A 14,585-nucleotide genomic window follows, 5' to 3' on the forward strand; every position below is an offset into this window, starting at 1 on the left:
ACTGCTGAATGAGCACTTACTCTGCCCATGTGTTAATACAGACTGGCTGGGCATGAGACCTCTCACAGCGACACACACACACACCACTGAATTATCTATGACAGGACACACTGTCTCTTCTAAAGCTCAGTTAGGGATACCTAAAAAGTTGCAGATACCAAAAAAAAAACTTGTTCCTCTTGTGATCTGAGATTACAAAGGTCATCCAGTTATAGCTGGACATCTAAGCTCCGATCCTTCAGAACCTAGGCGGCCTTACCGAGGGAAGGGGAGTCAGTCAGCCTGACTGACCGGGGCCACCCAGGTAAGGCTGTTTCTGCAGGGACGCAGTCACTTGAGTATGTGTATAGCTTTTAAGGGTTTGAGGTAAAACCATTTGTTTGGTTTATAAGCTTACAAAGTTACACTTTTAACACTAAACATTTTACTGGAATCTGGAAACCCTGGAAAGATTTTCCTATAGAGGAAATTATACCTAATTATACTTCATAAACACATCCTGGTCAACATGGTGAAGAGAAAGTAATTTAATGAAAAAAGCTTAAAAACCCCTTCTTTATTAAACTCGATCCCTGGAAGAGCTGCTACATTAATGAATGTGCCTTTTCTGTTGCTCAGATGGGGTGCAGGTGTGCTTGTGTATTTGGTCATGCTGTTGTTGGTATAGTGCAGAACACGAGACCTGAGTCGACGTTCGTGCAGGCCGTGTGTTCTGGAAATAGTCCTGCTGTATTACCTGTAGCTCAGGCTGTAGAGACAGCTGAAATGTCCCAGATACGAGGTTACGTTTTTGTCTTCAGTTGTAATTATGATTTCTTCCTTCAAGGCAATGATTTGGGCACAGCCATGTTCTCAACCTCAGCTCTTCTCTGGTGTCACCTACAGAGACGGACGACCTGAAGTTTGACCCCGTGGGGAGTTTGGTATCTGGTGGCCTGATCCACTATGACTGGGCGGAGAAAGACTCAGGCCTGTCGGGGGACGGCCCCAAGCTCCCGGGCACCCTACCCTCATCCGCAGTGCTCCACCGTAAGGAGATGTCCTTCGGAAGCTCCGAGAACATTACGCACAGTACGGCAGCTAAGGTCACCACGTTCCCGATCGAGGACGTCCCCGGAGCGTCACCACAGCATGGCTTCGCTGACTTCACTGGCTTCACCTCCTCCGTGGAGCAAGCACCCACGGAAGAGGATGAGGACGACGATGACTTCGGTGACTTTGCCAGCACAGTCTCGGAGAAATCGGACTCACCCGCAGGAACGGCCGACACGGCTGCCGCGGAGTTCGGCGCCTTCCAGGGGGACAAACCCAAGTTTGGAAAGTCCGACTTCCTAAAGGCAAGCGCCCAGCCGAAAGTGAAGTCCAGCGAGGAAATGATCCAAAACGAGCTTGCGACATTCGACCTGTCCGTGCAGGGTGAGTCGCTGTCACTCTGCTTCCCCCGGCCATCTGCTGTTACCATGGTAATGCACCAGGCTGCTTTATGTGCCGTTCAAGCAGGATGTCAAAGAGGCTGTTTTCCCACTGTTGGCTTTGGCTTAGCTTGCCCATCACTGAGACAGCAGATCCAGGGCTGCAGCTGTTCAGCCTAACGGCAGATGGCAGTGTAGAGACTGAATGTCCTACAAAGAGACACACAAACAGATCCATGAGCACAACATTAACACTCACTCAAGACAAGACACTCAGTGTCTTGTCTGTTTGTCCTGTTCCCCCACCTCCTTTCGGCACACAGAATGTCATTTATGAGAGGGAAAGAGCTTTGGTTTTCCTGGATTTCCTGGTTTTCCTTCTGTCCCTAGATGAAGTCTTCATCTGATTAGTGTGGCTCCTGCGCAATGGAGCCGTGTCCCAGTGTCCCGGACAGCTCTCTGGGGGTGTTTGATTACCCGGCTCAGAGTAGCAAGACTGTATGCCTGGCCCCTGTCCTTCACTTCTCCCATGACAGTGGTGTGTGTGTGTGTGTGTGTGTGTGTGTGTGTGTGTGTGTGTGTGTGTGTGTGTGTGAGCCAGCACTGCACTTCGCTGTGTGAAGTCTGATGAATAATTCATCAGTGCCGGGCTGCTGTAATTGCCCTGTAATTCTCATTTGTTGCAAATGAGGTATTTGTGAAGGTGTTGTAGTATTTGAGGTATTTGCTGAGGAGGTGATTGAGGCATTTGTTGTCCCGGGTGGATTAGAAACAACAGTTGTAGAGCTGAAAGTTTCAATTACAGAATGAGAGGCCAAACCCATATATGTAGTTGAAGTGTGTGTGTGTGTGTGTGTAGGTTCCCATAAACGCAGTCACAGTCTAGGAGAGAAGGAGATTGTGCGTTCCACACCGTCTCCGGCCCCCGAGCAGCTGTTCCGTGACCGCTCCAATACCCTGAGTGAGAAAACCGTGCTGCCCGTCATCCGAGACAAGTACAAGGACCTCACAGGAGAAGTGGAGGTCAGACCTGCTCGCTCGCGCTCACCCCAAACCCCCCTCCCACCACCGTTCCCCGCATAATGCTCGTATGTGTTGTGTTACAGGAGAGTGAGCGTTACGCGTATGAATGGCAGAGGTGTCTGGAGAGTGCTCTTCAGGTAACACTGCACAAGGACCTCAGTCATCGGATCTTATGGCCCATCCTGCTCTCTCCCTCACACTTTAATTCTCATTCTTTCTCTTCCACCATCTTGGCAGGTGATCACCACAGCCAACAACACCCTTAATGGTATCAGCAGTTCCAGTGTGTGTACGGAGGTCATCCAGTCAGCACAGGGCATGGAGTACCTGCAGGGTAAGCCCCCTCACCCCACCCCAGCAACACCCCCAGGTGCTCCTCACCGTGTCAAGGGCCTTAGGGTTGGGTCGAGCTCCCTGCATGCCGGACCTCTTGGGCTGTCGTCTGGTTTTCTTCTCGTCGGGTTTGATAGCGTGGGAAGCCCGCAGTGCTGAGTTCTCAGTTTAGAGTTCTGCTCTCTCCTACGTCATGGTTCATGTTGTCAGTAGCACTGCTCAGTGTATAGCACCGATTCTGTGTGTGTGTGTGTTTGAGTTATTAGATGTTATTGTGCTGTGTAATGCTGAACTGTTTCCTGCTTTCATTAAACACTGCGTGTGTGTTCCAGGTGTGGTGGAGGTGTATCGTGTGGCCAGGCGTGTGGAGCTGGGCATTAAGGCCACGGCCGTGTGCTCAGAGACGCTCCAGCACCTCCTGAAGGACATCGGCCGTGTGTGGAACAACCTACTGGGGTTCATGTCCCTGGCCGATCTCTCCGTAAGAGAGAGAGAGAGAGAGAGAGAGAGTGTGTGTGAGGGAATGATCTGGCCAATGTGTGTGTGTGTGTGGGGGGGGGGGGGGGGGGTGATGCTGTGGGAGACAGGAGGGAGACACACTCTACAAGCTGTCTCCACTCCACCCCACAGTACAAAGTCATGAAATTTATGAAGGGGAGGTGTGTTCTGGGGTGGGTGTGGGGTGGGCGGGGTCTGTCCCCAGTGTTGTCTGCTGCATGTCTTGCTCCATGTGGACAGTAGCAGACCAGGTTTTAATTTCAGCCACAGGTAAAGATATTAAACATAGACGTGTGTGTGTGTCTGTGTGTGCGTGGTTGTGTGTGTGTGTGTGTGTGTGTGTGTGTGTCCATGTGTATGATTCCAGCCTGATGAGAGCTCTTTGGACTTCTCCTCCTGTATCCTGAGACATGGCATTAAGAATGCGAAGGAGCTGGCCTGTGGAGTGTGTCTGCTGAACGTGGACTCACGCAGCAAGGTCTGAAACACACAAACACACACACAGTCCAGATGTAATAGTCATTTATCCCTGTTTTAACTCTGCTTGTCCATGTCTTGCTGTATTGGTGCAGTACTAATGAGGCCCAGTGTGCAGAGTTCACCACGTGCTAACTCTGGGCTCATTAAAGTGTGTGAGTGAGACTGACCTTTCCTTCGGCTTCTGGCCGTTTTGCAGAGAACAGAAGAGAGCGTTTTTGGACGCCTGTTTAAGAGAGTATGACTCACCATCTCATTCTTACTGAACTGCTTCTGTTTGGCTCGGGGAGGTTAACACACTGTCTGCGGTGCCAAAATGACTCACTCTTCTGTATCCACACACCCACACACACCTTACTCTCACATGCACGCCCCTCTCTGTCCGTATAGGGCTCTGGGGTTCCAGGGAAGGGGTCAGCTGTCAGTCAGGCTTGTCATCTTGGCACCTTGGGTTGGCGGTGGTGGACTTTTCTGGAAGGGGTGTGGTGGTAGTGAAGAGGTCCCAGTACACACACTGACCTCCAGTCAGTAAAGCCCAGCAGTGCTAATGTATCCAGCCGTAGACTATGCCCAGTGCTATAGTTACCGACACACTGAGACACACTACCGTGTGTTTGAGCTGCATGTCCAGTCCACAGAACCACAGAACCCTTCAGAACCCGCTGCTGCCTCGTGGCTGAGGTACCCTGTGGTGCATTAGCTGGTGTTAGGCTGCAGTGGACAGACGAGGAACCCAGACAGCCATTTAGGGCTTGGAGGGCAGGATTTAAAAACAGCAGATGGACCCCAGCCATCTATCAGTCCGCAGCCCGACATGGGGGCTTGCCCAGCAGCGGAAAACGTTTCAGCCCGAACCTGACTCCCGATTAATAATCCACCAACTTTAACGATATGGCTGGAAACAAGACGGACAGATCTCAGGAGCTGTCTACCCTTTCTCGAAGGCACTCGGTATGGCGTTGGCATCTGCTAAGCGTTCTGGTTCTGATTTGTGGTGTTCAGGGTGTTGCTGGAGTCGGGAGTGAGGAGGGTCTTGGATACGGGGTGGGGTGAAGGTTGGTCTCTCTCTCTGGGGTTGAAGATTCCTCATGGTGGACGGTTCCTCACGTCTCTGTGGTGTGAGATCATCAGGAACGGGCAACAGCTAGAGACGAACAGACAGGCTTAATGGTCAATACTTCAAAATTGTAGTTTTCCTAAAGGAATATTAAAAGCTACATTAATCTTTAATCATTTTTAAACATGATTGCAGAGTGTTAAACACAACACAAAAAGGTTCAAATATGTTTGAGTGGTTGCGTCCAGCTCTCACTCTCCGTGTGGTGGCGTTTTCCTTGTGAGTTGCCCGTTCCTGGGAGCGTCAGATGCTGTGAGATTCACTCTTCAGCGTCTCTGTGATAAAGTTTCTCAGCGTTCCAGAGAGCTTCACTCACATTCACAACATCCTAACAGTTCTTCTGCTTCCAGGCGCTGGTTAAACCTCCAGGCTCAAAGCTCGGGGTAAATATGTCTCTGTATTCTGCTTCCTGATGCCCCAACAGGCCCTCTCTCCTCACTACACATGTCCGACAGACCTTGAGCTGACCTTTTGAGCGGAGCGCGCTGACCTTTCAGCGGCCCGAGTGCAGAGACGCCGATCGCTGCCGTGCCTTGATGTTCCGCTCCACATGCAGAAAGAATGAAGATATGAACGAGAAAAGGAGATGGAATTGGGGGATGAGGGATTAGGGGATTATTGATGAGTGGATTAGTGATTAGTTTTAAGATGGGGAGGAGGGCGGGGGTCACGTGACGTGCAGGTCGGTGCCTTTGCGTTTGGAGATGGAGCGAGGCTGTGGTTCAACAGTGCTGGAGTGCAGCGGCGCCAAGTGAAGTGTTGAGAGTGTGGCATGTGCGTACAGCGTCTTGCTGAGTGGGAGGCTGTGAGTCAGCGCTCATGACTCACCGCCACTCTGGGGCTCAGTGCAGATATTTCACCAGAGACGCAAACCTTTGATCTGCGTAGTGCGTGCGCAACACACACGCGCACACACACACACACACACACACACACACACACACACACACTCCCCCCCTATCATCTCCTTTTTGCAGCTGTGCCTTTCAGGAGAGCTCCAAATTGGCATCTCGAGCAAACTTCACAGAGTTCTGCTTTTCCTCCTCCATATATAGACGTCGTGGGTGAATAACTCAACTCCATAAAGTCTACAGACTGCGTCAGCAGGACGTGGCGTTAAACCTGATTAACCATGACTAGAATTCCACTGAACGACTTGCACCTGGTGTCTGTTTTTAGTGTTCCTCCTATAGAACTGTAAGCGGATTAATATAGCTAATGCTTGGTTGCTAGGATACTTTCTCTTTTCTTTTTTTTTGGTTGCTAGGATCAGTGGTTCTAAAGTAAGTTTAGCTGTCTGTAATACTGCCTGTCTGTTTCCCCTCTGCCTGCCTTGGACTCAGGCCTTCAACTCGGAGACGGACAACTTCAAGCTGACCTACGGCGGCCACCAGTATCACGCCAGCTGCGCTAACTTCTGGATCAACTGTGTGGAGCCCAAGCCCCCGGGCCTCATCCTCCCCGACCTGCTCTGAGCCCACCCCCACCGCTGCTAGTAGACAACGCTGGGCGAACGGCATGGCCAGGCTCCTCCCCATGCTCAGAGGGGCCTGACTCATGAACGTTAGCTGTTATGCCACCCCCACCTGTTTCTTCAACTTAGCCGGTGAAGCTCTCAAAGATTTGCATGTTTGTAGGAGGTGCGAAAGGATGTGTGTGTGTGTGTGTGTGTGTGTGGAGAGGGCCCACCTATGGGGATAATTCCTATAAACTCTGCTATATGTGGAGGCAAAGATGTCCTTATTTATTGTGTGTGTCTGAGGGAGAGCAGTGAAGCATCTGGTTGGCTGGTTTGGTGAAGATGTACTGTGATAGATGTTTCTCTGAGTCTGACGAGCTTTCGTGATGATAACCAGAGCGACGGTTCAGTCAGGACTTTGACACACCTTCCCATAAACATGACAACCTACACAAGTGTCATGTGCCCATGACTTACACTCTTGAGTTTGTCTGTCACGTGTTTATTTTTCACTCTGATTATTAAATTATGTATAGGTCGAAGGCACTTTTAGATGTATGAATTCAGAAACTGTTTTCTCCTCATGTCTGTATTTTGGACAGGGCTGTTCTGTGTGTTTTGCTGGAACTCCATCTCTAACGGCTGGGTCTTGAAGTCTGAAGTCTGTCTCTCTTTGGTTTAACTGCTTTTGAAGGATCTTTGAACAAACATCACAAGAAGCTACTTAAAGTGGCTACCTGCCCTCTTTGTTAGTGTGAGACAGTGCGTTTGAATGTCCTGCCCTTGTTGTGACGTGTGTCTGTCTGTCTGTCTGTCTCGCTGAACACTGATGTGGTACTTGAAAGGATGGCAAGGCAACTTGAGTCAATATTTCTGGATCTTGTTAGTTCTTGATTCAACTGATTCTACTCTGATAATAAATTAACTTACAAGCAGCACTCTGAGTGGTGACATGGAGTTTAGCCTTGACTGCATCTATTAAACTGCTTTAATGTACTAAGACTCGTCACTCCAAGTTCTTGAAGTTTTTATAAAAACTCTTCTTTACATCCAACCTGAGTTTTCTGTTCTATTCCAGCGACACCTGCTCTGTTTCTGTTGTAAACTGCAAATGTGAAGTCTAATGCAAGTCAAACCATCCGGGAAAGGAATGGATTTGGTTAATGTGATTAAACTGCTGGAACAATGCAGACAGCGAAGGAATGCTGTTGTCTTTTCTGTGTGTGTGTGTGGTGTGTGTTGACACTCATGACTGACAGGACCCTGCAGTTTCTTTTTTTTGGTGAGTGTGATCTGGAGTCTTTCACTCCTCGCGTTTCTCAGTACAGTGAGCACATATGTAGAAACACAACATACATGCATATAGAACAAAGAAACCATTTCCTTTTAATGGTTTATTAACAACACAATAGTTACGTCTTCACTTCTCAGTTTCGTTCTGCATTTCATCCACGATAAAGAATAACTTGCTTATTGTCTTATTTTTGAACTCTGCCAGACTAATCTTGGTGTTAAATCGTCTATTGAAGACAGCTTTATAAGAAAAATCAAGCACTACATTATTTATAAACAAACACATTGTTAGAGGTCCAGATGTTGGAGGAAAACCAATTGCATCCATTTCCTGAAGTATTACCAAACTGTGTCTAATTTGTTTGATCCTCACCACAATTCCCAAATCCATGGAATTTCAAATTTTTTCCATAAAGATTCTTTTGGAATACAGCAAATTCCTAGCATGTCACATATTTTATAATCAATCTGTCCGAATTCTTGTGCCACTCAGCAGTGCCCATTCCTTCCCAACTAACCCTATCTCTGGTTGAACAGACCAGTCCGTACGTGAATATGTTTGAAAATGCCACCAGTAACGGAGAGGACACTCCGAGAGTGAGAGTGGAACATCATTACAGCAGGAATGTGGGTGGAATCTGAAAGGAAAGACTGAATGCTGAATCTCCGCTCTGCCTTACGATCTTCCAATGCCACTAGGTCACAACGTCAACCTCCTACAGACCGCTCTGGTTCTGTCACTCCGGACGAGAATGTAGTGATGTCACGGCGGTATCAGCCAATCCGGTCGAGTTTGGCAGTCCGGTCTGCTTGCCTTCCTGTCCCCTCGCCCATCGCCACCATAACAACAGCACCCTGCGCCTCTTCTACAGGCCCCAGTAAGGCGCCAGGCCGCGGCGGTCTCGCTCGTACACGTCGGGTATGATGCCGTAGGGCGTATGCACCATCTTTACCGATGTCTTGCCAAACAACTTCCTCTCATACTCAATGAGCTGGCGCCAGAAGCCACCGTTGGGCCGGATGACAGGCCGGCGTGCCTTGACCCAGGCGTGCGCCTCCGCCAGAGAGACGCGGTGGTACTTCATGAGGTAGGCCAGGCAGAGGGAGGCGGAGCGGCTCACGCCGGCCGCACAGTGCACCAACACGGCCCCACGCTTGCGGCCCACGCTGTGGATTTTGTCGGCGACGCTGTCGAAGTACAGGGAGATGGGCGAGTGCGGCATGTCCGTCAGGGGCACCTTCATGTACTCCATGTGTGGCCAGTTGAAGTTCGGCAGTTCGATGGTGGCGTTCACCACACACGTGATGCCCCTGGACAGCAGGAGGCTACGGTTGGACGCCACGTTGCCACGGCTGAGGAACAGCGTGGGCGTGATCTGGGCGATGCCCCCCAGGAGGCTGCCCGTCTCAGGCATCAGTCGGGGCATGGCTGGGGGCACCACGGAACTGCGCTGCGGGTGGTGCAGGTGGTGCGGGTGGTGGAAGCCCTGGCTGCGGGAGCCCATGGAAAAACGCAGGCAGGAGACAGAGATGGAGAAGGCCTGTGGAGGAGCCAGGATGGGATCAGATCTCCTCGCTCATCCTGAAGACGAGCTGTAGCACACCATCAGACGGATCTGAAACAAACAGGACCTTTAGGGTCAGGACACGGCTCAGGGCTTGGGACAGAAAGGAATGACACTTCCCTCCGAGACACACCAGATGACTCAATGTGTTTAACACAGCGAGATGACATGAGACTGAGATGCTAATCTCAGCTAATTGCTGCATTTGGCCAGCAAATGAGGACATGCTAATTGGTCCTGTCAGTCAGGGTCTGGCACCGTTTACAAAAATAACCAGGAGACGCCTTAATAAACAAATAACAACTCAGGTTCACCACCCTGTGCTCAGTATGACATCATAACCTTGAGTGTGATGTCACAGGCTGAAGTGAAAATGTGGGGAGATTTTTTTTTTTAAAGTTTGTCTTATTTTAAAAAGTGCCTTTCAGTTTGCAGCGTATAATCGGTTGAACAACTGGACAGAAAAGGACTACAAGTGTCTACGTTTACCATACGCCTTCATGAAAACAGCTTTTCTGAAACACCAGGTAACAGCTCCGTCTGAAAGGAAAGACTTTCCCAGTCCAGATGGTCTCACCTTATATAACGATTCTGTTTCAGAGCATACTGAAGAGAAGCAAGTCTGCTGTGTACAGACGTTGCCGCGTTAACAACGCCCACCGTGAGCTCTTCTGTTAGTGGAGGAACTCTGCAGCTTGTCTTGTCTTGTCTTACTGTTCAACGAGGACATTTGCGTTGAGACATCGTCAGACAGCTTGCGCTTCTGTTATACTACACACAACAAACCACGGCCGCACACCACAGCGTTGACCGCTGACGCACCGACAGTCTGAGCACTCCTGCATGTCAAATGCCCCTGGCGAACAGCTGCCCCCAGGGAGCCCAGCTGTACCACGTCCTGTTCCAGACAGGAGCTACGGCTGCACACTGGGCTGCCTACTGTATTCTCCTGCAGACATGATCTCTTTAATTGCTCTGTGTGTACACACACACACACACACACACACTCACACACACACACACACACACACACACACACACACACACACACACACACACACACTCACACACACACACACACACACAGGGCCACCCCAGCTGTTTCCCTCCCTTCATAGACACGCCTCCTACTGAGTCACAGTCACAGTACATTTACAACAGTGTCAACACAGCTGTTTGTTTGGGAACATCTGGGCCTTATGATACAGAAGCCCAGACAGTATGGACGTCCCTGACTTCTGACCTCAGTGCCAGCAAGTCACTTCTCCAGGGAACTATATCTCCAGCAAGCTCCGCCCTCCCAAACATATGGCTATGTTTTTTCTTTTTTGACTACATAGCTTCAGGGAGCGTTGCTATGAAACCAATGTGGCACTGAAGGGTTGCTATGAAGACCTTGTGCGGAGCCAAATGCTGAGGTCGGCATGGGAATGCAAACTGACAGCAGTATGGTGGTGTGACTCCAGTACCACGGCCTTAATGAAGGTTGGGACGTCAGAGACATGTCCTAATAAATCTCAGTGACCCAGAGAGAGCAGCAGCTCACCGCTGAACACAGCAAGAGTGGAGGAACGAGGACAGTACCAGACAGAGACAGACAGACGGAGGGAGAGAGAGAGACAGACAGGATAGGGAGGGAGAGAGAGAGATAGACAGACACAGAGGGAGGGAGAGAGAGAGAGAGAGATAGACAGACAGGACAGGGAGGGAGGGAGAGAGAGATAGACAGACAGGACAGGGAGAGAGAGAGAGAGAGAGAGAGAGAGAGAGAGAGAGAGAGAGAGAGAGATAGACAGACAGACAGAGACAGAGGGAGGGAGAGAGAGAGACAGACAGGACAGGGAGGGAGGGAGAGAGATAGACAGACAGGACAGGGAGGGAGGGAGAGAGAGAGATAGACAGACAGACAGACAGACAGAGGGAGGGAGAGAGAGAGATAGACAGACAGAGGGAGGGAGAGAGAGAGAGAGAGAGAGATAGACAGACAGACAGACAGACAGAGGGAGGGAGAGAGAGAGATAGACAGAGGGAGGGAGAGAGAGAGATAGACAGACAGAGGGAGGGAGAGAGAGAGATAGACAGACAGGACAGGGAGGGAGAGAGAGAGAGACAGACAGGACAGGGAGGGAGGGCGAGAGAGACAGATAGAGATGAGCAGGAGAGGGAGACAGCGAGAGAGAAAGATTTGAGAGAGGGGGGGGGGCGCTCTTGCTCACTCAGTTTATCTTACTTCATAACTCAGTAGCTCGGTTATAGCAGTCTGGCATGGTAGGCAAGCAGGTGTGCAGTGTGTTTCCGCAGCTGTGTGCTAATGTGTGTGTCTTTGTGTGCGTGTGTGTGCAGTCCACCTGTGAGCACTAACTGCAGTGTGAGATGTCTGCAATGGACCCTGCGCTCCAAAATGGCAGCAGTGTTTCTTCAGCACCGAATGTGGAAACAGGAAGCGCACACAGGACCCGCACAGCCCGCGCCACCGCGCACACACGGCGCAATCAACAAGTGGCCTTCGCTGTCCGGGTTACACGCACCTCTCCGTTAACACACACATGCGCGAGCAGTTCTCATCGTCTGTAATGGGAGAAGCGCTCGTGCGTTTCAAACATCCGCAATATATTTTTGCACACATTTCTGCACGTGCAGGCGAAGACTGGCGATCCGATGGGGATCTGGCCGGAATGGACTGCACGGGTAACGAGCATTTTTCAGAGCTGTGTTCAGAATATCATAAACACGCGTGAACAGATGTCCTCACGTGCCATAGAGGTGTGGAGGTGGTGGAGAATCAGGACAACATGGTACGCTGCACGGACCAAAAGTAGCTCGAGCCAATTATCCCTGCTCCCTGACGGCAGAGCAACGGGCGGCGCGCATCTCATGTGTGAACGGAGCAGGTTGCCACCAGTGAACGAAGCAACGTAGCGAATACGTCTAAAGATTGTGAGCACGGGCGCGTATGCGGCACGCTCACACGTTCCAGCGTGTTCTGATCGAAGTCCTAATCTATTACATCATAATGATGCGATGACCGACAGCCTTTATTCAGACACGCCAAACAAACTTAGAAAAGGTCATTTAAAGTAGGAACCCGATCCGCTGAGGTTTAAACCACCCAGACCCCACGTCCATCACGGAATAGACGTGCTCTTCTCAGACAGGCGCATGCATGGAGGTAATGACACGCATGTGCTTCTCCCCTCACGCGTCCCGCGCCCATTACGACAGCGTGCGTGTTACTCTCAAACGGCGAGCACGAGGCTGCAGAAGTAGACCCAACTCACCCGATCACTTCCAAACGCGGGCGTGAGGCGGTCGGTAAGATACGGGAATGTCTCTCCACACGTCTCAGCAATCCTCCATATTAGCAGCTCGAAGGAGAGGAGTGCACGCGCGCGGCTATGGCGCGTGTGACAACAAGAGCACACACGGCACGGAGACGCGCCTCCCCTCCGCCTCACGCGACCGGAGCGAACAGCCATCACGGACACGCAGATGCGCGTACCGCTCCTGCGCGTACCGCTCCTGCGCTCGCGAAGAAACCAGTCAACGGTGTCATGTGTACACTGCCCTTACTTGTTGCGCACGAGACAGTAGGTTTCGTATCACTTGAATACTGTAAGGTAGTGCAATGTGTGCGTGTCACATAGGGAAGAATTATATATATATAAATATAAAACACATTCTAGTACTGTAAAAATGACTGCTGTAACTATAATAGACTACAGTTTACAAACCCTCTATTTAAATGAAAGAAGTGTTAAGTTCCGTCTGAGCTGTGTCAGTGGAAGACTTCTGTCCTACGAACACACAATCCTGCTCGGTGCCTTATGGTCATGACCTGGCAACGTGCCCTGGCCAACCCGAAACGTAACCTTATGGTCATGACCTGGCAACGTGCCCTGGCCAACCCGAAACCCGAAACGTAACCTTATGGTCATGACCTGGCAACGTCCCCTGGCCAACCCAAAACGTAACCTTATGGTCATGACCTGGCAACGTGCCCTGGACAACCTGCCCTACTCCTGTGCCACAGCGTGTCAGCCATGCTACGTCTGTCCCAGTCCTCTGACTGTGGGAAAGGGCCCAACGTTCATTCTAAGGTGGAGTAGTTTCTCTCCTCTGCGGCCTGAGGAATCTTTCTGAAGTCCAGAGCCGTCACACTGTGATTTGACCAGATCCAGCTGCACATAGTTCTTGTTTGGAAGTGGAAAGCTCATGTCAAAAATACTAATATTTAATGCAATTCACTTTTCTCTCATATTGCACAATGAGACCACCACTAACTTTTCTAATTTCTCAAACCATGATAAAAGTACCATTTCAGTCTTTAGCACATTGTATATATGAAGTACAACCTCCAACTCGTGGCTTAGTGGAGTGATGAGACACAACAAAACCAATAAACAATGTGTTCTGCGTTTAAAAAAAGGTCACATGATCTCTTCAATGGTGGTCGCTCACTGGGAAGGCGAGAGAAGCGTTCAGAGAGGTGCTGACAGCCTCCAAACTCCTGCCCTGGACAGCCCGGCTCTGTTCAGTCCACACACTGGTGAAAGAAGGGGAGTCACTTCGTGAGGAGCGCGGGGTCACAACACAACCCCAACACCCATGAGCAACAGCACAAGCAGGGAGGCTCAGGCTGACAGAGTCACTACGACATCAGCACAGTCCAAGATCTCATTAAACCACTGGGCAGGAATGTAGAACGCCATGCCGAGATCATTCCAGTGTCCTCTTATGAGAGCTGGAATAGAATCCGAGAGTCTGTGCCAGGAATGCCATCCTGGCCTCCACAGGGGTCATCGTCTGAGACCAGAGGCCACACCCAAGCCTAGGAGCAAGGGGCACACAAGCCCGTGCCATCATGCACCTGGTCTGGGAGGAGGAGGTCAGCCCGGGACGTGCCTTGCTCACTGTGTAATGATTTTCTAACAGTCAGCGAGAAAAAAAGATCCCAGTTGAATTACAAGGACTATGAATAGTACTGACAGCTATTTCTGGGCCGTGACGCAGTTCATTGTCATAGATGTAGTAGGAGAAGTCGGCTGGAAAAGGGCTGAGAACCAGACACACGGCGGCACACTACACTTAGCCGTGTCCAGCCAGGACAGCAGCGCAAACGCCCATGACCAGAGTGTGCGTGCGCGCGCGTGTGTGTGTTTAAGCTGCATCAGGACAGTCCTGCCGCCACAGTACACATTGATTAAAACACTCTGGACCTGCAGACTGATGCTGCTATTGTACACGAACCAGTCAGCTGAGGTCACTGGACTCTGTTGAAGAGAAACTCACGGCTCATAAGAAAACAAAGCCCAGGCTTTACTGTCTAGATCAGGCGTGCTGGAAAACAGACCCATTCAACAGCCTACAAACAGCTGCTGACTGGCACTACACTGTGGTGCCTTAACCAG

General features: G+C 50.6%; 2 protein-coding genes across 8 annotated transcripts in view; one reads left to right on the plus strand and one right to left on the minus strand.

Moving 5' to 3' along the window:
- The window catches only part of synrg (synergin, gamma), a 33,931-nt gene extending 26,422 nt beyond the window's left edge, over positions 1-7,509 (plus strand). For all 7 annotated transcript variants that reach the window (XM_027024691.2, XM_027024692.2, XM_035533989.1 and 4 more), the window contains 7 exons: positions 886-1,416; positions 2,272-2,435; positions 2,519-2,572; positions 2,673-2,769; positions 3,101-3,249; positions 3,634-3,744; positions 6,204-7,509. In XM_027024691.2, coding sequence (XP_026880492.2) covers positions 886-1,416; positions 2,272-2,435; positions 2,519-2,572; positions 2,673-2,769; positions 3,101-3,249; positions 3,634-3,744; positions 6,204-6,335 — 1,238 coding nt within the window. In that variant the 3' untranslated portion in view covers positions 6,336-7,509. The remainder of the gene's footprint in view (positions 1-885; positions 1,417-2,271; positions 2,436-2,518; positions 2,573-2,672; positions 2,770-3,100; positions 3,250-3,633; positions 3,745-6,203) is intronic.
- A 198-nt stretch (positions 7,510-7,707) lies between these two features.
- Positions 7,708-12,956, minus strand: dusp14 (dual specificity phosphatase 14). The gene is made up of 2 exons (XM_027024707.2): positions 12,456-12,956; positions 7,708-9,228 (listed from the first exon to the last, which is right to left on the minus strand). The coding sequence occupies exon 2, from the start codon at positions 9,115-9,117 to the stop codon at positions 8,479-8,481; it is 639 nt and encodes a 212-aa protein (XP_026880508.1). The 5' UTR covers positions 9,118-9,228; positions 12,456-12,956; the 3' UTR covers positions 7,708-8,478.
- Positions 12,957-14,585: the final 1,629 nt, after the last annotated feature.

This window comes from Electrophorus electricus, chromosome 15 (assembly GCF_013358815.1).
Source record: "Electrophorus electricus isolate fEleEle1 chromosome 15, fEleEle1.pri, whole genome shotgun sequence".
In the NCBI taxonomy this organism is placed as follows: Eukaryota; Metazoa; Chordata; class Actinopteri; order Gymnotiformes; family Gymnotidae; genus Electrophorus; species Electrophorus electricus.

Bases quoted from the DNA above. Each gene is read 5' to 3' on its own strand.
- dusp14 (XM_027024707.2), bottom strand. From the start codon at position 9,117: ATGGGCTCCCGCAGCCAGGGCTTCCACCACCCGCACCACCTGCACCAC.